At 44.9% G+C, this 26598-nt stretch overlaps 1 protein-coding gene across 1 annotated transcript in view; it reads right to left on the bottom strand.

Annotated features, from left to right (window-relative positions):
• Positions 1-26598, bottom strand: part of MLXIP (MLX interacting protein) — a 72807-nt gene that overhangs the window by 5378 nt on the left and 40831 nt on the right. The window contains exons 7-15 of the mRNA XM_075012364.1: positions 23650-23739; positions 20274-20365; positions 18771-19434; positions 16373-16494; positions 15468-15648; positions 13611-13735; positions 10481-10582; positions 3914-4041; positions 2342-2465 (exon numbers count right to left, since the gene is read on the bottom strand). Coding sequence (XP_074868465.1) covers positions 2342-2465; positions 3914-4041; positions 10481-10582; positions 13611-13735; positions 15468-15648; positions 16373-16494; positions 18771-19434; positions 20274-20365; positions 23650-23739 — 1628 coding nt within the window. The remainder of the gene's footprint in view (positions 1-2341; positions 2466-3913; positions 4042-10480; positions 10583-13610; positions 13736-15467; positions 15649-16372; positions 16495-18770; positions 19435-20273; positions 20366-23649; positions 23740-26598) is intronic.

The raw sequence follows: 26598 nt of genomic DNA, 5'->3' as shown, positions 1-26598 counted from the left end.
ACTATTCAACATGCATTGTGTTCTTAGAAGACATGTGGGGTAAATTAGAGCCAAATAATAACATGGAATACTGAGAGCCAGGACTGGTGGCTGTAAACAAACTTTATAGGACCACAGAAAACTTGGCCACACCCATGATAAACTGTCATCTGGCTAACTGAAATCAAGGTAAATTATGGATTTTGCCAGAAGAGAGTGAGTGCCAGATTAGTGATGTTCAGCCTGTACTAGAAAAGGACTTTCAGATTATAGCAAGATGAAAGATATTGAGCCATGATGTATCATCATTTCCTCCTGAAGCCTTCAAAGCACACTTAGGCTTTGCTTGGCTCATGTAGTAGGGAGCGGGAGGAGATATCAAATAAAGGTCAAATATCAAATATGGCAGCTGAAACTGTCACTAAGCTTGACCTTCAAAGCAATTTATTATGATGTTGTTAAAATAATTCTAAACCAAAAAGAACTGCCCCCCAACCAAACTAAAACTTAAAATCAAACCAGCTTGTGAAATATGTACAAACTGAACTTTTCTGGAGTTTTAAAGATAGCTCAGTGGGTACATATTTCATGAGCTGATTTGATTTTAAGCTTTAGTTTGGTTGTGGTAAGGGGTTATTTTTGGTCTAGGATTATTCATGATAAGTGGTCCTGAGAAGCTACCACTATCTTTAGATTTTCTGATAACAGTAAAAATAATTTTCAATTTCATCAGTGTGTGGAAATTTGGCAAAAACTACTCTCAACATTGTAATATGCTCCTGGGTACCCTCCAACACTAATGACCAAGATCAAGCTAATCTTTTCCGTTAATGTTTCAAGGGACTGGTTATGTTTATTCCCCTTTGTAAAATGACTGGAAAGGTGATGTAACAGAGTATTTTTCAAGTTATCTCTACCAGCCCAAGATCAGATTACTCATCTCCTTTACATAGCAGAAACTGGAAGAGATTTTCAGATTTGTTATGAACCTCATTCACTGCTTTACAGACATTTCACCAAAGTGAAACCAGTTTTCATTAGTCATCATCACTGCTGACTATAGGTGCAAATAGCCTCCTAAGCTCTCACTGGATAGTATTCTGGAAAATGTCAGTATGTCCCAAGGATTAAGCCTGATTGCTGAAAAATGTATTTGGAGGCATAGCCTGATATGAGAGGTGGTTTGCAATGAGTATAATTATTTCCCTCCACTGTCCTTGCTGCAGAGTGCCTAAAACAATAGCTCTGATAAGCTTAACCTTCCCTGTTCATTTCCGGCAGGCATCAATTCAGAAACTTCATGACATCAACTTAGATCCCAAAACAACCGTTTTACTGCTGATCATAAAGGAGAAATATCCAACAGTCCTAAATTGCTTCCCGCATTTTCCTAAGTGACAAAAAAGTCCCAACTGCCTCCTGCCGAGCCACCAAAACTTCCAACTTCTTCCCTTCTTTCTATAATGTTCTTAAGCCTTTTTAAAACCAACTTCTGCAAGAGTTGAACATTTTGGAAGAGTGTAAAATATTTTCAATTAAGCAGCATATGGGATATTGTTCTTAGTTTATCAGTCATTTTCACAGCTAAATCAATTAGAGACCACAATTTTTCAAGGTTATCTAAAGCTGCCTCAGTCTGAGGTACTAGAAGGCTGTAGAATCTTTGGGCTTCCTCCTACAGACTCTAGGTCAAACTTGACGCATGGCACATGGAAGCTTTGGCTACAATGCTGCACAATCTGACTAAAAGGGTTCCATGAATTAAGGGTGACTATGAATCAAAATAGCATCTTAGCTTTCTCTTAAGGTGCATGCAACTCAGCGCAGGAGAATGACAAAGAGAAACTGACCAGTTGGGTCCATTGTACAAGATGAGTGAAGGGCAAAAAGAAAACCACATGAATTGTGAAAAGCATGTGATTTCATTAAAATTAAATTTTAATACATTCAGTAGCGATCAGTAAGGAGTTAGCTGTTTCAATATCACTTATCTTCAACAGTGGACCTTTCTAAAAAAATGAACAGATGAGCTATAACCTCTGGGTCAAAATTTACTAAACTTCAGCAATTTCTAAACCAACTAACAAACAGCAATAATACTTGCATTCCAACAGCACATTCTTTCCAAACCTCTCAAACAGCTTTATAAACATTAATGGATTTACACCTCAAACCACCCCCCAGTGAAGCACTATTAATATTATTCTTATTTTACAGATCAGTTTTTGGTGGAGCTGGATTAGAACACACTGTTCCTGGCTCCCAGTCCTGGTCTGCAATCACTATCTTCTACGGAGTTAGAGGGTTTTATTTATTTACTTTAGAAATACAGTTAATGCACAATATCACAGAGAAAGGATACAATCCAAAACTTCCAGTTCTGGAGGGTCCTGTTTCTCACATATTCATCAAACATACTTCGCATGTGATCACATCTCTGCCGGGTGATGGGAACCCCGGTAACAGGAAGCTGCTGTTGACAAGAACTGAAGAAAAAGGCCATAGCTCAAAATCTCTTTGCAGAAAGGAGATAGTTCTCCTCTAAATCAAACAGAAATGGGGCTTGTCTACACTTGTGGGATTTTTTTTCAGAAAAAAATCCTTTTTTTCCAAAAACAAACACGAACTGCAGAGCGTTCACGTTGCCATGCACAAAAAGTCGAGATAAGGGCACTTTTCCCTCAAAATAATAACTCAAGCTCTGTGAACAATTTTCATTGCCACCCCACGTCCTTTTAAGACTGAATAAAGCACAGCTATCATTGACTTACGTGAACGCTCCTTTTGCAAAGGTGTGACTATAAATGAGAATGTTTCGTTTCACAATGCTGTGGCTATGCGAATGCGATTTTTTGACTTTCCTTATTTTGACCTTGGGACATTGAAAAAAATAACATAGAAAAAAACGTGCAGTGTAGACACAGCTGAATACAGGACAATCACAAAACACCAGCACCAGGGGACTGATGCTGCATGTTAAGAGGTAATCCACTAAAATGATCAGGAGAAACTTCATTCAATTTATGACTCTGTAATGTGTATTGTGCAACACATTACATTCAGTAAAAGGAATTTGTAAGTTGCTAAGCATCTGTTACCACCAACAGAAGAGCTAAAAGCAAAGTAAAACCTCTAACAGTGTAATTTTCAGGGCCAACTTAGAAAAGTATAAAAATGATAAAACTATAAGTCAGACCAAAAACTCAGGCTAACAAAAACATTAATATTTTCTTCATATTACCATGATTTTAAGATATAGCCTGAATTAAAGATGAATTAAAAATAAACTGAATAGATGTTTATCAACTAGTACAAATATAATTCATTGCTTTCCTCAAAACCCCAATTACATAACAGAACACTTAACAATTCTGTGGCTGAAAAGCACTACCCACCACAAAATGCTTTAAAATGGGATAGTTAATTTCCACTGCATAGGTGAGGAAATTGAGGCATGGAGCCATTACAGTGACTCGCCCAAGGTCACACAGGAAGTTATTCACAAACCCAGAAAGAGATCTCTGCACCCCGAGTCTCAGTTCTGTGCTCTATTCACTGGACATTATTTCTTCCAATAATGCAAGATTACATACAACAGGACAGTTGTGGCTAAACTACCTGAGGGATACAATCAACAGCACAATACCACTGTCCATGAATATTTTTACTGGCTTGCTGGCCCATTTTTGGTCCCATCATGTATGCCTGTCGTCGGAGAACAAGAAAGGTCTACACAGAAGCCTACCATTGCTCATCTTATTGTGACTTGGTTTTTGCATTCAGATCCACTGATTTTTTTTTCCTCCTCTTTAATCCTCCACTGCTATAAATATAATCTTTGGTGCAGACACCCAATGCTATTTACCCAAAAGGAATGCTCCCCACGATATGGTCATTATGGAAAAAGGGAACGGTTCCCCCCCCAAAATCTCACATGATGGTAGCGTTTAGCTCATCAATTTCCTCTCGGAGGCGCCTGGTTTCCTCTTGTGACTGTATTCTCTCCTGCTGTAGTTTAGATATGTATTCCACAGTCTTTTGGAGCGTGATTGCGTGGCTGATCTGTCCCAAAGATAAACAAAGTTGACTTTCTACAGTTGAACCAAACAGCCTAACAGTTTGCCCCAAATCAATTTCTGGCCTTGATCATACTCCTTACCCACGCTGGCAAAGCACTTTGGGATTGGCAGGTGAAAAGTGTTACACAAGAGCAATTAGCCAGGTAGGTATTTATCCAGACTCTTATTAGCACTGGTACAGTAACAGATGTACGGGTGTGCAGTTATCCTCTCTTCCCCAGCCTGGATTACAACTACTTTCCCAATGGAAATATTTAAACTGTTTGTTAATCACTCTCCTCCTTCCCAACTATTCATATTTCTTAATAAGGGGTGTTGTGTCTTTGGTATGTGACAGAGAGATAGCCGTGTTAGCCTGCATTCTATCAAAACAAACAAGCAGTCAAGTACCACTTTAACAAATAATTATGGCTATGATATGAAGAAGTGGGTCTGTCCCACGAAAGCTCATCACCTAATTAATATTTTGTTAGTCTTTGAAGTGCTACTTGACTGCTTTTTTGTGTCTTTGATATGTTTTCCATGTTACTAAAAGCTGCACGTTGGGTTGCGTCTACATTAAAGCGATTTGTCAACAGAAGATTTTGTTGGAAGATATCTTCTGACAACACTTCTGTCAACAGATTGCATCCAGATTGCAGAGCAGACTGCTCTTTTGATCTGCTCTGTCGACAGAGTGGCCGGACTGCCCAGCCACTCTCCTGGCAAAATGGCCACCGGGAAGCACAGCAGACAGGATTGCAGGTCAGCATGTCTTTCCAGGAGCCCCAGCGAGATGTGCCTGTAATGCCTGCCCCCAGACATCCATGCCCAGCCCATGCTGAGGTGTGCTACCTCCGTAAGGGACAACACAGCTGCTAGAGCAGGGCTTTGATGCTTTCTGGAAGACAATGCTCTATCCGGCTAGCCATGGCAGCCCCCAGGCTTGCACTGGCCCCACAGAGAAGTGCCTCAGCACCTGCTGCACCTCCTTACGGCTGTCCTCCTATTCCTCACGGAGGATGAGCCCACCACCACCTTCAAGGAGCTCGCTGTTGCTGCCGAACGGTGACTCATGAGCCTCTTCCCATGGATGCACAGGCGAACCTGGAGGCACTGCACCAGTTTCAACTGCTGGGACTGGCTGCATGCAGAAGACCACATTCTTGGAGCTCTGTACTTGGCTTACCCCTGCCCTCCAAAGACAGGATACCCGGCTGTGGCTCACCATCCCTGTGGAGAAGCAGGTTGCCATCGCCCTATGGAAGCTCGCCACTCCTGACAGCTACTGACTTAGAGGGAAACCAGTTTGGTGTGGGGAAGTCCACAAACAGGGCACTCTTGGGCTGCAGTCCCTGCACGGGGAGCGGGTGCCCCGCCCAAAGGGAACCCGCAGGAAGCGAGGCTGGAGGTCTGAGAGGTGGGGCTGGGGTGTGAGGAAGCCCCATTCCCAGGGGAACGTGCTGTCCCGCCCTCACACAGCCCTGCTACCCGGTGGGGGGGAAACCTCACAGGGGGTCTCCCAGGAAGCTCGGGGAGGGGTCAGGCACTCCACCCACCCCCAGGGCCCAGGGACACCCTCCGTCAGTCCCTGATGTGTGTGTTCAGTTCCCTCCCCCTGTAGATCATGACAGCCATCAACACAATCCTGCTGTGGAGGGTCATCTCTATGGGAGACGCAGATGCAGTTGTGGCTGGATTCGCCACTTTGAGGGGCCCAAACTACATCAGCGCTATTTATGGGACCTACATCCTGATCTGTGTCCCAGAGCACAGCATGGCCAAGTACACTAGGGTCCCAAGATTTGCGAATGTAATGTTTGCAAATTCAATTATTTGGGAGTGGACATGTCCCCCGGGGCTCTGGGCAGGAGCACTGGCAGCTGCCTCTTCCCTTGGGGCTCCGTGCAGGAGCACTGACATCTACTGCTTCCCTGGGGCCCTGGGCAGGAGCATCAGCAACTGCCGCTTCCCTTGGGGCTCTGGGCTGGAGCGCTAGCAGCCACCACTTCCAGGGGGCTCCAGGGCATGGAGTGCCACCAGCCACCGCTTCCCCGGGTCTCTGGGCAGGAGCACCGGCAGCCAGGCTTCCGGCAGGAGCCATATTTGCGAAGTTCAACATTCGTGAGGGTTCTCAACATGGAACTCTCACGAATGTTGAGACGCTACTCTATATAAACCAAAAGGGATACTTCCTGATGGTGCTGCAGGCTCTGGTTAACCTCCATGACCAGTTCACAGACATTTATGGTTGGCTGATTGGGCTGGGCACATGACGCCCGCGTGTTCCGCAACTCCAGCCTATGCTGGAAGACGGAGACAGGCACATTCATCCACTGCCGTGCGCTGGCAGCCAGGGACGTTCAGATAACCTGGTGCATCGTGGGGGATGTGGCCTGGCGCCTCGTGGCTTGGCTCATGAAGCTGTACAGTGTCCAGCCGGACCCCAGCCAGGAACTGTTTACTGCCTGCCTCAACTGGGCCAGGATGCAGGCCAAGTGCACCTTCGGACACCTCAAGGCATGCTGCAGGTGCCTGCTCACCCGCCTGGATGTGGGGAAGCACAACGTCCCCCAAGTTGTGGCCGTGCGTTGCGCCCTGCACAACATAGTGGAGAGGAAGGGGGAGGCTTTCCTCCAGGGTGGGGCGTGAACACCCGTCGTGGGTATGAACAGCCAGGCGCCGCTCCAATCTGCCAGGCCCATCAGGAGGAGGTGCAGATCTGGGAAGCCCTAAGAGAGATCTTCTCCCATGGCCCCCAGTAACCCTCCCCAGGGCACTCCCAACAGGGGCCTTGGACCCACAACCTTACCCCATCCTCACCATGACCTCTCCCTTCACCCACTCTTCAGCTTCTGCCCAATAAAGAGGGATGCGGATATAGTGCTGAAATCACTGCTTTACTGAATCAAAGAAAAAACAGTGAGAAAAAAACAGTGTAATAAACCACAATTTACAAACTGTGCAGTGAAGTAAACTATTTACAGTGTGGAGAACTTGGAACAGGGGCCTGGGGCCCCTCAAAATATGGGAGGGTAGGGTGGGACCCTGAGCAGCGTTGGCCTCGGGATCCCCTCCCACTGTGGGACCGGGGCTGAGATGGGGCTGGGATCTGGGGGAGATACAGAGACGGTGGGGCTACAGCAGGGTCTGGGTGGGTAGGTGGAGTAGGGGGGCCTGGGAAGCAGGGGGGGCATGGCCCTCAGCCACTGCAGGAGGTCCAGAATGCCCTAGGGCATGGCCAGCAGGGGTGGCAGCCACAAGTGGCTGGACTATCATGTCCCACCAGATGCCAGCAGCAGTTTCAAAGCAGGACACGAGTTGGTCCTAGACCCGTGACCACCACTCCATGTTGTCCCACACCTGTCATTCCAGTTCCATGATGTCAGTCATCCTCCAGAGGGCAGCACTGTGCTCCCCTGGAGGCCCTCCAGGACACAGTGATGGCGCTCTGGCTGCATGGTCACCCTGGCGGTGAGCTGGGATTGACCCAGCCCTCGGATAGCGTAGGTTCATTTGTAACGAAGACAAGGAAGAGAGATGGTGAATCATTCAAACAACACAGCCTCTGAGGCACTGCCCCCCACTGTGAGTAATGGGCATGCCCGGGGAGCAGAGCCATGTGTGGCCTGCACAACAGGCCCTGCCACATAGGGGATCCACATTGCCTCCGGGACTGGCTGACCCAGTGCCCTTCCCTGCCCCACCACTCAACGGGCTAGCAGTCAAAGGGGTGTCTGGCCACAGAGGGGTTTCTTCATGGGTGGCGGGTGAGCCAGGAACAGCCTGACCTTCCCCAGCACCCCCCAACACACTTGCGCCTCACAGCGCGGTCTGCACGAGCAGGTGCTGCCTCTCGCCTGCAGGCTGGGTGCTGCACTCCTCCGTGTGTCTGGGGTAAGGCTGTTCCCCTTGTAGTCAGCCCGCTTGCAGATGTGGCAGGTGCTGGCAGGAGCCCTGCCCCTCCAGGTCCTGGGGCTCATCTGGCCTCCCATGAGGTTGGCAGGAGATGGCGCCTGTACCTGGGGCTATCTGCTGGGTTTAAATGGTGCACACTACCTCACACATGGTTTCATGTGCCAGGACCACAGTGCAAGGTCCCATCTGAGCTGGCCATGTGATGCCTGTAGCATGCCCCATCGGTGCCTGCTTCCCTGGGGTGTGTGATGCACAGGCTATTCACCAGAGGAACCCTCAGCCAGCACTGAACATGCCCGGGAGGTGGCCTGGCTGGTGGGAACCTGCTCCAGGGTGATGACCAGGGTGCTGCTGGCCTCCAAGGCTGTGTCCATCTCTGGTTGCAACAGGGGTTGGGGCTAGGAGGCCTGCTCCTCCTCCTGCTGGTCTTCTGGCTGCAGTCGGGGTCTTACAGCGAGGGGTTGATGGTGTGGGTTGGAGGTGATGTGTCTTCCCCTCACAGGAAGTCATGGAGATCTGTGTAATGGGGGGCAGGTAGCGGATCCTGCCCCAGAGTGCTGTGCACTGGGCTGTGCTGCCTGGGCTCTTCGGCTTTGGCTTGTATCTGCTCCACGGATTGGGAGTGGGGGTGGGGGGCACTGGCCCCTTTCAGCCAAGGCTGCGGTCATCTGGCCGTATGAGACACATTCCACTGCTTGGCTTTGCGGTCCTGCAGCGGCTCCTCCTCTCATAAGTCCAACAAAGCCTGGACCTCAGCCCCAGTCCACGAGGAGGCCTGCCTCTTGCTGCCCTGGGGTGGAACCTGGGATCCCTCGGTCTGCTCCATCGAGGGCCCGGGGGGTTGTGGGCTGCTTAGCCATCTGCGAGGCTCTCAGCTACAGTGTGGCTGTGAGTGGGAGGGGGACTGCAGCCTGTAGCCCTGCTGCTTCTACCTTCTCAGATTCCTGGCCTCCCTGAGGCTTTAAGAGGGGCCAGCAGCAGGAACCATGGAGTATTGATTGCTGTGGACAGGCTGTCCCCTGGGACACCTGTATGGTGCCCTGGAGGCCTTTTCTGTCAACAGAAGGCCCCCTGCAATGTCCAGATCCAGCTTTTGTCAATAGATTTCTGTCGACAGAAGCATTCTTCCTTGTGGGGGGCGGGGCATGGCTGTCCACAAAAGTGTTGCTGCTCTGTCGACAGAACGTGCTTGGTAATCCGGACGCTCCCTGGATTTTGCCAACAAAACCCTCTAGTGTAGACATTGCCTTCGAAAGGTAATTCAGAACATCTGATACTCAAGGGTTTGATGTTTTCTCATTATCGTTAAACATATGGCAACATGGTCTAATGGTTATAAAGGGGCCAAACAACGTTTGTAAGTTCTATTCTAGGATATATTGCTATGTGTGCCTTTGACAGGATAGAAATAATTGACTTACAGAGTTTTTATTTAAACACATTACTTTTTAAAAAAAAATAAACCTGTTTAAAACTGTTTTTGAAATTCTGACAACTGATGTAAAGGCCTATATTTATTGTAGTCTCTTAAAATCACTACCATAAACAAAAAAAGACTGCACCAGTGCATCCCCATCACTTTGATTCAAAATCAATCCATCAATCAATCCACCCTGGTCTTTCAGCAGGTCACACTCTTTCTGTGCTACAGTTTACCTGTTTGTCAAATTTGTACAAGACTTCCTCATAGCAGTCTTGTGAGGATTAAGGCATGTTTCTAAAATACCCTCTGAAATGGCAGAAGAAAGGACTCATATATGGTAAGCTCAAAGCATTACCACGCTGTAAGTAATCCCTGGGCAACCTCCACATAAATCAAATTTCATGTAAATTAGGGGTGTGGGGGGGAGATCCCTGGAATTCCCCTGGATGTGGGAGGGGGCAGTTGGAGCCTCTGCAGAGATCTGCTGCTCCCTGGCTTCCCGCAGCTCTGCTGCCGTTCCAGCTGCCCACTTCCCCTGGCTCCAGCTTCTGGCTTCCCGCTGCTAGGGGAAGCGTGCGTGTGAGGGGTGCAGGGACGGCAGCCATGTTTCCCTCAGCTTCTTCCAGCTTGCAGTGTGCGTTCTCCCAGCTGGGAGAGCTGGAAGCTGCTAGTGTTTCGATTTGCACTTAACTCGCGTTAATGAGACTTAAGTACAAATTGAAATCGCGCTTCTCGAGGGTTTACTGTACATATGATCTGCTCCCGCTTTGAGCCCTGAAGTCGAAACTCAGGATCAAACTGGACTTCTGGGAATTTTGAGACTTGTACTGGTGGTACAGATAAAAGAACAAGAGTGGACATGCACTCCGCTTCCCGGCCAGTAGCAATAAGTTTTCCTCTATCCAGCCTGGGAACCTTCCCCTAAACTCATATGGCACAGATGCATCAACTAATTTCACTTTGATTTGTATCTCAATTCTCCATCAAAATAAGCAATTTTCAGGTTTATTAGAAACACTTTTCAGAATGAGTGATGGTTTCTAAAACTTCATATTGAGATTCTTGCCAGGTTAAAATTGCACAGCACTCGTGGACAACTTACTGACTTAGAGTTAGCAGATACCAAACTGTTCAGGGTGCTAAAACCAATCTTGATATTAAATCTTCTCTTTTGTTCAGCTGAAATATGCTTCATCCTTCGATTCTGCATAAACAAATAATATTAACTCCTCAGTCAATGCTGGTTTCTCCACCACTGCCCCATGGCCATTTTTGCTATTAAAATCTATCCAGTTTTAGCTTTTGCTGAATTAAAATTACCAAGGTAGTCACAGCTTTCCTATTGCTGCAAAATAGTACAGCGATACTAATTACTTGCACATGGCAATTTCAACACCTTCAGAAGTGCACAGTATACTAAATGCAATCTAAAACCTGTTTAATAAGGTATTCCTCTTAGGTTTACAAACGCTTCTGTTCGTTTTAAATTTCATGATTTAAAAAACAAAAAACAAACAAACAAACAAAAACCCCTAAAATTCTGACACTGTCTCTTTTCATCCTTAGACCTCTAAATTACCTGCGAACTATGGGCCTGACTCACAGCTCCTAAAGCAACAAAAATGACCACTGAAGTCAGTGGACTTTATAAGCATGAAAGGAACCCACAACAGGGCCTTAACATTTGAGATGCAACCTTTGGCACGTACAAATGGTTTAGATCACTGCTAGGAGTAAGTGCTGGCACACATCTCTAAGCCCATCAGATTTTTTTTTCCCATTAGAACCTTGAAAAAGGACTGATCAGATTTAGCACTTTCCTGGTGCTTTTCACTGTGCTTTACAGAAGGTGGGAAACTGTCATTGACCTCCTTTTATAGAAGAGAAAAATGAGGAACAACAAGGTAATGCAGATGCCTATATCACACAACACATTAGCAGCAGATTCTGAAATAGAACCTAGTTTTCCCGACTCACAATCCAGTGCGTTACCCACTAGACAGGTTACTGTCGTGTAATCTAAGTAGTTTTGCTCAGCAAGATCATCACCTTTAGTTCTGAGAAAAACATCGTTTCAAAAAATAATGGAAGGCTAAATCCGGGCAAACATCTAACAGCCTGTAACAATCACTGATCCTTTGCCTGCTTACCAACATACTGGGACTTCAAACATTTCAAATACAGAGCATTCAGAGTCACCAATATTTATGACAAAATGGCTATAAATCTGATGCACTGTAGCTTTATTTTCTCAAAAGACACCACTTCATCTAGTGGCTGCCTACCACCAAAGAAACAGAGTCAATAGCTTCTAGGGTCTGTTGTGGTTTTTGTATAATTAAGGGGAAAAAAAAAATCTACAAAGGCTAATTAGTCTGAGAAACATACCCAAGACCTGTAGCAGTCTGATTTAACAACTGGGATTTCTATAGTGGTTCTCATGCTAAAGTAAAGCCACACTACAACTCTGAATGGAGCTTGTAAGGTTACTCATATAGATGTATATGTCATTATAGCACACAGTTAGGACTCTTCTAGCAACCACGACAGCAGCTCAGTATTTTGCCATTCCAGAGCTAGGCTGGCAGATGGCTCTCTTCAGTAACTGGGTCAGTGGATTCTCTTTGGAACCCCTAGCCACGTGTATGGCATGGCCATTCTTCTATCCCTCCAGCTCTGTATGGAAAGATATCCTTAAGGATTTATGCTTCTCCTAGCACTCCATGTGCATGCCTGCCAAAAAATTCTATCCTCTGCTGACGTGTTAGATAGAGTAGATATAGCAGCACAAAACTATAGTGACAGCAGAAAAACAGCTGTCAGCACAAACTGAACTGGGCAACTGTAACTGGTTATGGTGACTGTGATGCTGTTTACTCAATCAAGGTTAGAAACCATTGTGTGAACACAGCCTTTACAGCACACTTGACTATAAATGATACACCTTGTGCAGCTGAGGGATTTCAGTGAATTTCAATAGGCTTTCATTGTGTAAATCTTTTTGGAGTGCAGCAGCTATCCTACCAGCTACAGGTTGGCTCCATCGTTTGAAGGAGAGCCAAGGAGGATGAGAAGATGCCACTGCTCCATGGATGGATGGATTGAAGGCTAAGAAAAATTCCTAACTCCAGTTCATGCTATAGTTACTGCAAGGAGTAAAGGGAAATGGGTCAGCTTGGAAATATCTGCTCTCTAGCAGGAGCAAAGAAAGGTTTCTGTAGTAGAGGATCTTTTTGTGATTAGGCTAACTCTATTCAGTTGCAGTGAAACTCCATCTACAAATGACTTTATGTGGGGAAGAACACCCTCCACTATACATAGAGAATAATTACTATAGTAAGAAATATTTCCCCAAGTGACTTACAGCCACCGTTCTGTGGTAGCAGCTCTTTAACAACATACAGAGCTACCACTTTCTACTCAGGAAGAGTGGTGAAGACACCACACCAAAATGAATTTTTGAAAGGAATATGAGAGACTCTGGATCTAAAATTACCCAAACATAATTTTAGCCAGGCCATCAAGGCATGGTATGTATCATGGTGTTGGTAAAAGGAGAGATCTGACAGAGAGGAAGCCAGCAGGAGTTCCATTACCACGAAATTTGCCTGCTTTTTCATTATGATTAAAGTTTGTTGCACATCAGACTACTCAGTCTTTGCACTTTCTTCAGACTCTGTGAAAGGACCAAACAGTGCAACTACCAGGAACTACCAGAAAGTATCAGACGCAGGTGAAACCACCTCAACAAACAGCACTGAAGATCAAGAGCCTCCAAAACTGAGAAGTCAAAACAGCTCTCAACAAAACAGCAATAATCTGGATGAAAGACACAAATGCACAGAGAAACTAAAATGGCTTAGAAGTCTCAGGGTAAAACCAGATGAATACAGATCTACCAGTTAAAACTAAATCTCTTGTAAGGGTTACATGAGCTACAGTATCAAATAACTCATGGCTGATGAGGAGAAATAAATACCACCTCGTTGTACACACTGGATAACAAATCACTGCTGAGCAGGGCAAGATCAGTACCACCACAAAGCCAGAAGGCATAATGAAATGTTTCGAGTGAAATGCAGCAACACAAACGTAATACAAGCTAAGCTGCAACTACACATGCCATCTCATTTGCCAAGTGACTCACAGTTCAGTCCATAAAGTCTAAATCAGGAAAGTAATACGCTACAGAGACAAATAAGGAAGAAAAACTCACAGGACGGAACATGTACCTTAAATGCAACCATCTGAGGGTCAGTTGTGGATTTTCCTGAGCAACTATTTTGTGGAGACTGAGGACTGGGGCTTTGCTCAGAGGGACAGGGAGAGGCATGTCCTGAATTCTGACAATCTCGGCCTTCAAAAAAGAAATATCAGATCATTAAAAAAATAACTCTCTATAACAAACTAAACATTTGAGCAGCAGTTTCTACCTAGATCACTTAATCTAGCCACTGACTGCACTTCTAGAACATCCAGGCTGCGTCTACACGTGCACGCTACTTCGAAGTAGTGGCAGTAACTTCGAAACAGCGCCCGTCACGTCTACACGTGTTGGGCGCTATTTCGAAGTTGAAATCGACGTTAGGCGGCGAGACGTCGAAGTCGCTAACCCCATGAGGGGATGGGAATAGCGCCCTACTTCGACGTTCAACATCGAAGTAGGGACGTGTAGACGATCCGCGTCCCGCAACATCGAAATAGCGGGGTCCTCCATGGCGGCCATCAGCTGGGGGGTTGAGAGATACTCTCTCTCCAGCCCTTGCGGGGCTCTGTGGTCACCGTGGGCAGCAGCCCTTAGCCCAGGGCTTCTGGCTGCTGCTGCTGCAGCTGGGGGTCCGTGCTGCATATACAGGGTCTGCAACTAGTTGTTGGCTCTGTGTATCTTGCACTGTTTAATGAAAGTGTGTCTGGGAGGGGCCCTTTAAGGGAGCGACTTGCTGTTGAGTCCGCCCCGTGACCCTGTCTGCAGCTGTGCCTGGCTCCCTTATTTCGATGTGTGCTACTTTGCCGTGTAGACGTTCCCTCGCTGTGCCTATTTCGATGTTGGGCTGAGCAACGTCGAAGTTGAACATCGACGTTGCCAGCCCTGGAGGACGTGTAGACGTTATTCTATTTCGATGTCCCAACATCGAAATAAGCTATTTCGAAGTTGGGTGCACGTGTAGACGTAGCCCCAGTGTTATAATATGTAGGTTCTAGTGGGATGATCAGGTGGGAAATCCAAATATTTGACAAGCAATGGCTAAATGCATCCTTAGTTCTCTCCACTTCAGGCAAACGTGTATTAGGGTGTCTAAGATCTAAACTGACGATTCTACTTTGGCCTACATGCACTCCGGCCCTCCAGGTTCCTAAGCAGAAAGCAAAACATTTAGATTTACTAATTATTTCTTACTGTCCCTTGGAAATGGACATGTTCCTCAGAAGTCGTGCACTAAAGGAAGAGGCCAAGATAGTGCAGGGAACCCTTGATAAGTTGTGAGGCTAGACTGTTGTATAGACAACCTCTAATGAAAGCTGTTGTGGAAGTGGTGCGAAGCACTAGAATTATATTTATTATATTAAATGATAGATGTCTATAGCATTTTATGAAGTACTGAAATGCTATTATTTCTGGGGTGGACTGCTGCAGCTTATCCGTGTAGAGACGCTAACCAAAAGCCTATAGCAAGAACTGAAGACTATTAGAGACAACTGAAAGGGTAGGGCAGTGGATCTCAAAACGTATGTCAGGACCCCAGTGTAATTAGACTTGCTGGGATCCAGGGCTGAACCTGAAGCCTGAACTCCATCCCCCAACCCAAGGCAGCAGGGCTTGGTCTGCGGCCCCCTCTCCTTCCACCTGGGGTGGCAGGGCTTGGTCTCCAGTCCTTATCTAGGGCCATGTAGCAACTTTGCTGTCTGAAGGGGGTTGCTGTGCAATGAAGTTGGAGAACCCCTGGGGCAGGGAATGGGGGATCAAAAGCTATTTTGACAAAAAATTCCCCAGGATACGTAATAACCACAGCTGGCCTATGTGTGTTTTACATCTCCCTTAAAGATGGATGTACATGGGGAGTCAGAGAATTTGGATCTCTTTAACTTACTAGGTGTAGGTGAAGGAACTTGTGAACAGGTACTGTGGGAAGGGATTTGCTCTCCTTTCACCTCTTGGACTGCACTATGAGAGAAGAGATGTGGGACAGGGGACTGGGCTTGCTGGTTACTTGGAACTTGCTGTGGCTGACCAACCAGAATGTTGTTATGGAATTCCGTCACCCCAGGAGCCTAGAAACAGCACAGGTATGTTATGGAAAAGAAAAGGATAAATTCTAGTACATTACCTTTCAATGGCTATTTATAATGTTAATTTAGTGCATCTGGTGGCAGGAACTCCCCACACTAATATATTATGGACCATCAGGCACAAAAATCAGACTTCTGGTAAGAATCCCACTTTTTTTTTCCATAATTCAATGTAACATTAGTCTATGTTAGCAGCAGTGGAAAAGCAATTTCCTGTTATACTCAGGTATATTGAAACTTTGTCTCTAATATGCAATTGGACAAACAATAGCCAAAATAAACCTTTGAACTTGCAATTGGAAATTCAAGCTGGATTCTTTCTGGCTCTTCCATCATTATCAGTTATGAACCTATCGTAGGGATGGACTGATGAGGCTCTGTAGCTTGCAACGTGCAGAAGGTCAGATGAGAGGATCTTGATGGCCCCATCTTGACTGAGAATCCATGAGTTAAGAAACCTTTGTAACCTGTGCCTGTCATGAAGTCTGCCGACATGTAAGCCACAGAAGAAACTCCCAAAGCTGTGCAGATTATATAGGGCTAGCAGCTACATAATGCAGATACATCAAAAACTGACAACTCAGAGTATACCAACAGATCTCTTGAGTAATACCTAGTCATTCTTGGAGCATTACCACACTTTAACACTCTAACAAGATGCACAATCCAATCCAATCCAATCCAATTTTCTTTTTCTTTTCCTTACCCTGACAATTCCAGCTGGTGCAATTACAACACTAGGCGGAGAAATGGCTGGAGTCAACATCCCCTCTCTTTTTAAAGGCACTGGGGTTACAATCACAGCTCTGGACTGTCCCTGAAAGGCAGCTGAAGAATACAACTCAAGTTAGAATAGTTAGTGACACAAAAGATCTGGAGAATATTATGCAGGGAGCAAACTACTATTGATTGTGAGAATGGACTAAATGGGACCCAACAGGTATCTTCTGTATACCTTTGCCACATCATATGTCCAAGTTCTCTCAAAGATCAAGCTGTAATGCAGACAGTCACTGCTACATGGCTCTGGATACAAAAAAGGCTTATAAGAACTTCAGATACATCAGCGTGTGGATTTTTGAGATGCCTATGGATCAAGTGTTTTAAATCATGTGGGTTTTATACCTGATGTAAGTGCACCTTGAGGCTGTGACCAGTGCAACCTAATTTAGAGACAGAATTGAGGCCAAGCTCATTAACAATGAAGCCTTTAATTGTCCTGCCAGAGGGGCAAATCCCATGGGTTACAGGTTTGCACCTTAGCCCAGCGTATGAAGACAGAGATAGCCTCTTACTGAGAAAAGGCCTAGAATAAATTTCACTAGGTCAGCGGTGAATTTCTTGGGTGTTTAAGACCCATGGCGTCTTGCTTTAAAATTCATGCTATTCACCATGAACCAAACTATTCAAGTGACATCTTTGTGTGAAGGTTTGGAAGGCAGCAGTCTTGAGAATGTTAAGGAGGGTTTCTGGTGGGCTGCCACAGTCTCTTGCCCATGGCAGGCAGATACACAAACTTTTTTGCTCTTCAGTCAATTCCATTTCACGAAAATCTTTTAGGCTGTGTATTTCTGGGGGACTGGCTATTGCAATGGTTTTCAACAAGAGATCTGGGGCCCACTGGGAAGTCTCAAGCAGGTTTCAGAAAGGTTTGTCAAGCAGGACCAGCATTAGACTTGCTGGTGGCCATGACAGAAAGCTAAAGCCCTAATTCATGGGGCTGAAGCCTGAGGTCCTGAGCCCTGCCACTGAGGGCTGAAACTAAAGTGCAAGGTAGCATAATAAGGACCTCCATGGCAGGGCGCCTTGAGAAACTGTCCTGCCGGCTACCTCCTAATACCGTCCCTATTTTTGATATGCAGCAAACCAGTTTGTAGGGCACAGGTGAGCCAAGGAAGTTTTAAAGCACACTGAGTGGACCTCAGAAAGAAAAAGGTAGAGAACTCCTACAGTCTAGCCCATTTTGGATGATTGAAGTCACTTGGCCTTCAACCAGGTAAAAGCAGCCTATAATCATCCCAAGAATTAAATGTGCCTGTACTGTGTTATCATGGAGACTATAACGTGGATGCACTATTGTGAAATAACTCCAGAATAAGCTATTCTGGAATAACTCTGTAGTGCAGACATATCCATGGGGACATCTCAGAGACTGTGTTTGAAACAAGATCAGATCCTGAGGGGTCTCTAGCATCTTCTACCTTGAAAGCGTAACATTGTCCTGAAAATAGACAATGCTCAACTAAATCTCTGAGAGCCCCAAGTTAGCAGTATGAGGCCAAAGGGCAGAAATCCTGAAACATTATTTCTTAGGGCCTCAGATCACTGAAATGTCTTCTTCCCCACTACGCCAGCCCTGCTCACAAGCATTAGCATTCATAGGGCAGTGCCTCACAGTCTACACATTACGCCCAGCTATCCCAGATATAAATACCTGTGTAGACAGTGAGGCACTGCTTAGGTGAATTTAGCAGGATATCCAGAACCTGTGGGTACATACTCCGCTTGGCTCTCTGCACACCCAAGCAATGCTTCCCACATCTACCTTTTTAGTGAAAGACTCTGGCAGCAGGGAAAGGCTCTGGTGAGGGAGAGGCAGAGAAGAAAGGCCCTAGCAGCTTCCCACCACCAGAGACTTTTATTGCTGCATGTTGTTGCACACTCCAATGAGCCTGTTTTCTGGATCTGAAGAAGTGGATCTGCCTCACGAAAGCTCATCACTGAATAAATTATTTTGTTAGTCATTCAAGTGCTAAATGACTGCTGGTTTGTTTTGTGAAGATACAGACTAACGCAGCTACCTCTCTGTGGCTGTTCTAAGAGCCCAGTAAGCAGTGGACATGTTGGTAATGTGCAAGGCAATATTGATCTCTTGTGGTCCACCAAATTTTATTGTTCAGTACCGGTCAGGTCCTGAGGATGCTGAACGAGAGGTTCAACCTTTAGTAACAATAAATCTCCTCACCACTGAGATATCCAGGTACCATCAGCGACAACTGGGGTGCAGCAGATTAGCATATTTTTGGTAAGGATAACAACAACCGTACCCCTCCTTCATGTTACTCCCTCCTGGCAGAACAAGGAGGAGCCCCCGTGACTCTCACCTGGGGTGAAGAAGGCATTTTTTAATACCAAGGACACCGTTTCAGGCTTTGGAGCAGGCACTATTTTTGGTGGCTGTTTGGGCCTTATCCCAGCATTCGTGAGACCAACAGCTTTAGGGAGTGCAAATGTCAGGTGGGGCTGTATCTGAGGCCGGGGATGCCCCTGCACCACGGCAGGCTGGAGAGTCAGGTTGCAAGGCACTCCTCCCCCTGGCTGCTGCGTTGCCAGGATGAGGTTGTGGCTCTGGCTAAAGGTGGTGGCAGAAGCGTTGTGGGTCAGGGTTGCAGAAGCTGTGTGGGTGACAACAGAAGATTTGGAGGGGCCAAACTTTTGGGTTTCTGGAGCAGTAAAAGCAGACTGCTGGGAATTCAAGCTGGCATTCAGAGGCATGGAAGGCAAAGCAGTTTGCTGTGGTGGGGCCGTGGACTGCAACAGGGACATTGGAGCTGGGAACGCTGGAAGAAATGACTGCTGGCCACTGAGAGATGAACCGGAATTGAAGTCTGATGGCTGGATGAAAGAGCCCCCACTTCTAATGCTGGAACATTGGCTAGCAGCAACATCAGGAATGACAGGAGCAGGTATGGACGAGGCAATCAGTCCTTCATTGAGGTTCACTGTCGGGAGTGCGCTGGGTAAAGTATCCGAGGGTAGGACAGAAGTCTGGGAGGAAAAAGAAAATGGTACACATTAATGCTTGACATTGGAAATGGGCCAGCACCAGAAACTTTTACCTGAACTTTTCCTTATGCCCAATTGTGAAAGGGGAGAATGAGGCTTAGATCTGAATCATTCCTGGTTATGCTAAGCCAACCCCTTCTACATCAAGAACTGAACAACTGCAACTATCTCTAGTTTTGCTCATTTTTCCTTGACTTTTTTTAAGTATATGTAAGTAAAACTCTTCAAGGCCTTTGAGATCTACAGCACTTCAGACGGAGGCAATCACCAATACCCTTGTTTTACAGATGAGAAAACTGAGGTACACAGTGATGGGGCTCAGGTCCCACAGCTAGTTAAAGATACAGTTGGAAACAGAACCCTGCAGTTAAATCTCCCAGTTCTCCATTTTATGTGCTAGTCCACACTCCCTCTTAACACATATGATTCTTTACAGAAAGGCCCAGCTCCACACAGGCACTGCATTATTTACCTTGACACACAAAACACTGTCACTGTATAATGCAAAGGCTGTTCCTCAAAAACTAATATTTTACAGGACAAAGATAATTATTTTCTGAACCTGACAAGGTGGAGGACAAAAGCATCTAAGTTACAACAGTGCAATTACAGTACATGTAACAGCTATTTTTACTTCTAGGTAATTGTAATTCTTCTTTTATTGGTAAATCAGAGGAAAATATATTGTATTAAACAAGTATCGTGTTTATTTAATTCTAATTACATGAGTTTGCCTGATGCCGTATATTTAGTACATGAAGGTTTGTATAATATTTTAAATTTGAGCTCTGGCAATTTTCAATATATAAAACCTCTTTTACCTGGGAAGAATGGCTGCAGGTATCTGTCATGGCAGAATTGGCAGCAGGGAGAGAAGTGAACAAGTTGCCAGAATGACTGGATGAGAACAGATCTGAAAGGATATGAAAACAAACATTAAATGGTAGAACGCTGCTACACAGCACTAGGTAATGGGAGACACAATGAGAATTAACAATTAAATGAATAAATAATTAAAAAACAAGGAAATTTCATTATCACAAAATGTACTTTGCTTATTTAGAAATCCTGTCTTATTGAAATTTATCAACTCTTTGGACAGGGGATTATTCAGCTATGCCTGTAAAATGGCACACAAATTTAATAGCTGAGAGTGAAATTCAGCCCCATGTAGAGGACCAGCACAAGGCCCAGACACCACGTGGCTACGTCTGCACTTACTAAAAACATCAAAATGGCCATGCTAATGGCCAAATCAAAGAATACTAATGAGGCACTGAAATGCATATTCAGCACCTCATTAGCAGGCTGTCAGCTGTGGTGCTTCGAAAGTGCCGTGGTTCACTCGCCCACGGCTTGTCTACACAGGGGTCCTTTTTGAAAAGATCCCATCAACATCAGAATCCTCTTATTCCTATCAACTGAGGACCCCCATATAGACGAGTAATGGGTGGCATTCTAATGAGGCGCTGAATATGTATCAGAATTAGTATTCTTCGATGTGGCCATTAGCATGCCATTTTGAAGTTTTAGTAAGTGTAGGCACTGCCTTTGAGTCCCATTTAAACTCTATTTTCATAGCTTAGTTAAGTGACAAGGCTTTTATACACTTGTGAATTTTACCTTATCTGAAAAATTTCAACAAAACATTTAAACAACATCCTGTATAATTCTTCAGTGTTCCAGTAACTGTTCCAGATAAAATCATCAAAAAAAAATGGACGTCTCTGTAACATGAGACTTTGCATTTGGCTATTGAATTGTTACTAGGAAATGGGAAAACAGAGTGCATATGTGAACAATGGGGATATGAGGATTAGGGAGACACCAATTAGGCTACTGGAAGGAAATAGTGAGAGGCGTATCAGACACCAATGGGCGCTGAGCCCACAGTTATTGATGATGATAATGAATTAGGCTAAGTCTACACTAAGAGATAAATTTGATTTTACTTTGTTTTATTAAAATTGATTTTGTAAAGCTGGGTTTTATTAATTTGAATTTGATTATCCTCACTGTAGCAAAACTGTATATTATTGTTAGTATTTGTTATAAGACTAAGTATAATGTATAATTTCATGTATAATGACTTGAGCTTCTATTTCTCTCTCTCTCTCTTATTTAGAAAATGTTTACTGTTTACTGTAAGGCCTTGTTCCCAAGTTGTCTCCCTTGTCTGTATCACAAACTACATTGTGTCTTTGAGTAATTACTGCTCGTCTGAAACTCTGTACAATTGTTTGGTCTGAGTGAAGGATGTGTGTGAGTGCAAGCCATCTCAAATGTCCAGGTGATCAAGAAGTGGCAACTTTGAAGACAACAGGAAAAATGCATTGTGTCTTGACGCTGAATTGCATGAGCAGCATTGACAAACCCTGGAGATAGGCAGAGATTCTCCCCCCACCAAAGAGCGAGAGACAAGGATGGGCAGCCTGACAATGACCATCAAAGGATAACTGAAAAACACAATCAAAACGGAAAAGCAGTCCAGTAGCACTTTAAAGACAAACAAAATAATTTACTAGGTGGTGAGCTTTCACGAGATAGACCCACTTCTTCAGACCATAGCCATACCAGAACACACTCGATATTTAGTATTTAATATTTAACAGACTCAATATTCTGTTCTGGTATGGCTATGATCTGAAGAAGCGGGTCTATCCCACAAAAGCTCACCACCTAATAAATTATTGTGTTAATCTTTAAAGTGCTACTGGACTGCTTTTTTGTTTTGATAGTATATAGACTAACATGGCTCTCTCTCTGAAAAACACATTAATACCTTCTAACGGTGGATTGCAGCATGACACTGCAAAACCCATAAACCCAAATGGGAACTTCACTGTAGAAGAAGGGAAGCTCTTGCCATGGGACTCTGGGAACCCCAATTCCTGACTCAGTGAGCCTTGCTTGGCCACTAAGACTGACTTGAGCCACCATGGAGCGATAACTATGCACCATCTGCAGGATGTGTGTGTGTCTTCATAAAGCACATGCTAACTGCGTATCTACTGTTTTCTCAATAAACGTGGCATATTGCCTTTTCCCTTCAAAAAGATCCTGTTTGTCTCTTATAAGCATAACGTTATCTCCTCACAAAATCGAGTTAGTGCTGCCACAATAAATCACCAAATATTGACTGTTGCAGAAGTGCATTACGGGAACCTTTCCCACAGTTCATTCAGCCCTGTAGCATATTGGGTTTTTTCTCTGGTGCAGTATGGGAAAAAAAATGCCCCATAAGTGGTTGTGGGTGTGTGATGTCATCTTCACACATTGCATTGCCCTTATTCCCTCCTATGGAAAGCAAATGGCTATTTTTTCAGAAGGAGACTTCTCCCAAGCAACAGACAACCCATTTGCTGTGGGGGTGCAAGGAAGTGGGGGGAGTCTTCCCCCAGTGACAGCCAGCCCCCAAAAATCTTGGCTGCTAGGCTGAGGGAGCCTCCCCCAGCACCCCACAGCGACAGCCAGCCCCAAAATCTTAAAATTCGTGGGCTTCCTGTTACCTTACTTCCTGTGCACCTGGAGAGCACCAGAGATGCAACCAAACAGAACAGACAACTGTGGGGCATTGTGGGATACAAGTGGAACTCCTCTGGAGGACAATAAAACCGGTTTAAAAGGAAGCTGTTGCCATACCACCATTAATCCAAATGCCTACATTTGAACTGCCTGTTAATCCCACTTCCATTGTTAGAGTAAGAATATGGGTCGTAGCACCCCCTAACTTCAAAATAATGGTATTTGATGTATGAACAGTCACAATTTAAAATCGAGCTAAGTGCCTTACATTCGAATTTATGCTGTAGTGTAGACATAGCTTATGAATTATTCTCCTATAAGATACTCTTCTGACACCCAATGTTCTCCCAATATTATCAATGGGTAAAGATTCAAAAGCCACTTCTCTGAAAGCTGTACTCTTCCAGATCTGATTCTTAGGACACACAGACTCCTTCTTACAAGTGCTTTTTAAAGCCCAGTCGTGCAAAAAACTGGTTTTGCAAAATTAAAAGGCTTTATCAACATTTTTTCTCTCTTTTTTTAAATTCATTTCAAATGTTTTTTAGCTTTGGCTCCAGACGATAAATAGATTTTGCAGTTTATTTTGCAGTTTGACCCATTATCACTATTGCAGAAATTGGTACTATAATACTACAAATGCAGTCAACTCATTTTTCCCCTTATTCTTACCCTGAAAAGGTTCAAAACTATCCATGATATCCAGATTTGGATGGAGAGGGCTAAGTCTTGGCTGAATCATGTCAGCATTTCCTAAGTGTGCTGGAAAAACAAAGAGAGAGAGATTAATTTTGCAGCAAACATGCCACTTCAGTTTATGACACTGTAGATATGGGTCACTCAAACAAAGATCGGCACTTTGCTGGAACTGAACAGAAACCTCAGGGTTTTAAAAGTACTCTGCACACAGAACTCCTACTGAGGCAGTTCAGGGATTAGGTTCCACAGAGTGCAACTCTGAGTTTTAGCTACACGAATCCGAGCGGAGTTCTGCTGGAAAGAGGAACATTCATCTAATTAAAAGAAAGAAGGATTTTTTTTTTGAAGATTCCAAACTCTCAAAGTTGCATGTTGATAGAACGACACTTATTTGGATTGGCTTTTATAGGGACTGTGACTTTCTGCAAGTTTATAGTCTATCTAAATTAATAATTGTTACATTACCAAAGGAAAGTAAGATTTGATGTCAATTATAATAGCCTCATAAGCAGCAATGCTTTCTAGTGCATGCCCTGAGTAGATTTATTATTACCAAAAGGTGTACCGAGATAAAGGTAAAAAATGGTTACTCACTTTTGTAATTGGTATTCTTTGAGATGCGTTGCTCATAGAATCATAGAAGAGTGGGACTGGAAGGGACCTTGAGAGGCCATCGAGTCCAGCCCCCTGCCCTCATGGCAGGACCAAGCACTTTCTAGACCATCCCTGAAAGCCATCTATCTAACCTCTTCTTAAATAGCTCCAGTGATGGAGATTCTACCACCTCCCTTGGCAATCTGTTCCAGTGTTTGATCACCCTGACAGTTAGGAACTTTTTCCTAATGTCCAACCTGAACCTCCCCTGCTGCAATTTCAGTCCATTGCCTCTTGTTCTATCCTCAGAGGCAAGGAAGAACAAGTTCCCTCCCTCTGCCTTATGACACCCTTTTAAATACCTGAAAACTGCTATAATGTCCCCTGTCAATCTTCTCTTTTCCACACTAAACAAGCCCAATTCTTTCAGCCTTTCTTCATAGGTCATGTTCTCTAGACCTTTGATCATTCTTGTTGCTCTCCTCTTGACCCTCTCCAATTTCTCCACATCCTTCCTGAACTGCGGTGCCCAGAACTGGACACAATACTCCAGCTGAGGCCTAACCAGCGCAGAGTAGAGCGGGAGAATGACTTCTCGTTTCTTGTTCACAACACACCTGTTAATGCATCCTAGAATCATGTTTGCCTTTTTCGCAACAGCATCACACTGTTGACTCATATTTAGCTTGTGGTCCACTATAACCCCCAGATCCCTTTCTGCTGTACTCATTCCTAGGCAGTCCTTTCTCATTCTGTATGTGTGACACTGATTGTTTCTTCCTAAGTGGAGCACTTTGCATTTGTCCTTATTAAACTTCATCCTGTTTACCTCAGCCCATTTCTTCAGTTTATCCAGATCCTTTTGAATTATGACGCTATCCTCCAAAGAAGTTGCAACCCCTCCCAGCTTGGTATCATCTGCAAACTTTATAAGTGTACTTTCTATGTCAATATCTAAATTGTTAATGAAGATATTGAACAGAACCGGTCCCAAAACAGACCCCTGCGGAACCCCACTAGTTATACTTTTCCAGCCAGATTGAAAACCATTAATAACTACTCTCTGGGTACGGTTATCCAGCCAGTTGTTCATCCACCTTATAGTAGCCCCATCTAAGTTGTATTTGCATAGTTTATTGATAAGTATATTATGCGAGACCGTGTCAAATGCTTTACTGAAGTCTAGGTATACCACATCCACCGCTTCTCCCTTATCCACAAGACTTGTTATTCTATCAAAGAAAGCTATCAGATTGGTTTGACATGATCTGTTTTTAACAAAACCAGGCTGGCTGTTCCCTAGCACCTTACCACCTTCCAAATGCTTGCAGATGATTTCTTTAATTACCTGCTCCATTATCTTTCCTGGCACAGAAGTTAAGCTGACTGGCTTGTAGTTTCCCGGGTTATTCTTGTTCCCCTTTTTATAAATGGGTACTATATTTCCCCTTTTCCAGTCTTCTGGAATCTCTCCCGTCTCCCACGATTTACCAAAAATGATTGCTAAAGGCTCAGATACCTCTTCTATCAGCTCCTTGAGGATTCTAGGATGCACTTCATCAGGCCCTGGTGATTTGCAGACATCTAATTTTTCTAAGTAAATTTGAATTTGTTCTTTTCTTATTTCAACTTCTAAGCCTACCCCTTTTCCATTAGCATTCTCTACGTCAGGCATTCCTTCCAATTTCTCAGTGAAGACCGAAACAAAGAAATCATTAAACATCTCTGCCATTTCCAAATTCCCTGTTACTGTTCCTCCCTCCTCACTGACCAATGGCCCTACCCTGTCCTTAGTCTTCCTCTTGCTACCAATGTATTTGTAAAAAGCCTTCTTGCTTCCTTTTATGCTTGTAGCTCAAGGTAGGTGTGCGCACGTGTGCACGGCTGTTGGAAAGCTTCTCCCTAGCAACTACCGATCGGGTCAGCTGGGGAGCCCCTCGGAGCGGCAACTGCGCAAAGCCTATATATGACCCAGTCAACCTGGCATCCCACTCAGTTCCTTCTTGCCGTCTACTCTCACATGGGGCAGAAGGGGGGAGCACCTCCAGTTGGTGAGGTGGGGTGAATAACGCCACCTCAGGCGGACGAGAGTTTAGAGGTGGGTGGCTAGCAGTAGCCTCAGGGGCTTTTGAGGTAGCTGTTATATGTGATCGAGCAGAAGGCATGGTACCCTGCGATTCATGGTATGCTTATGGCATCCAAAACAACCACTGGGCAGGAAGCCACTGTGAAGCAGCAGACTCCTGTTCCAGGCCAGTAGGCTCCGACACCATGGAGCCACAGAGCGAAGTCGGAGAGGCCAAACAGGAAGGCTGTGCCTGGAGGAGC

This window comes from Carettochelys insculpta, chromosome 18 (genome assembly GCF_033958435.1).
Source record: "Carettochelys insculpta isolate YL-2023 chromosome 18, ASM3395843v1, whole genome shotgun sequence".
NCBI classification, from domain to species: domain Eukaryota; kingdom Metazoa; phylum Chordata; order Testudines; family Carettochelyidae; genus Carettochelys; species Carettochelys insculpta.
This window is presented reverse-complemented; position numbering and strand designations above follow the sequence as displayed.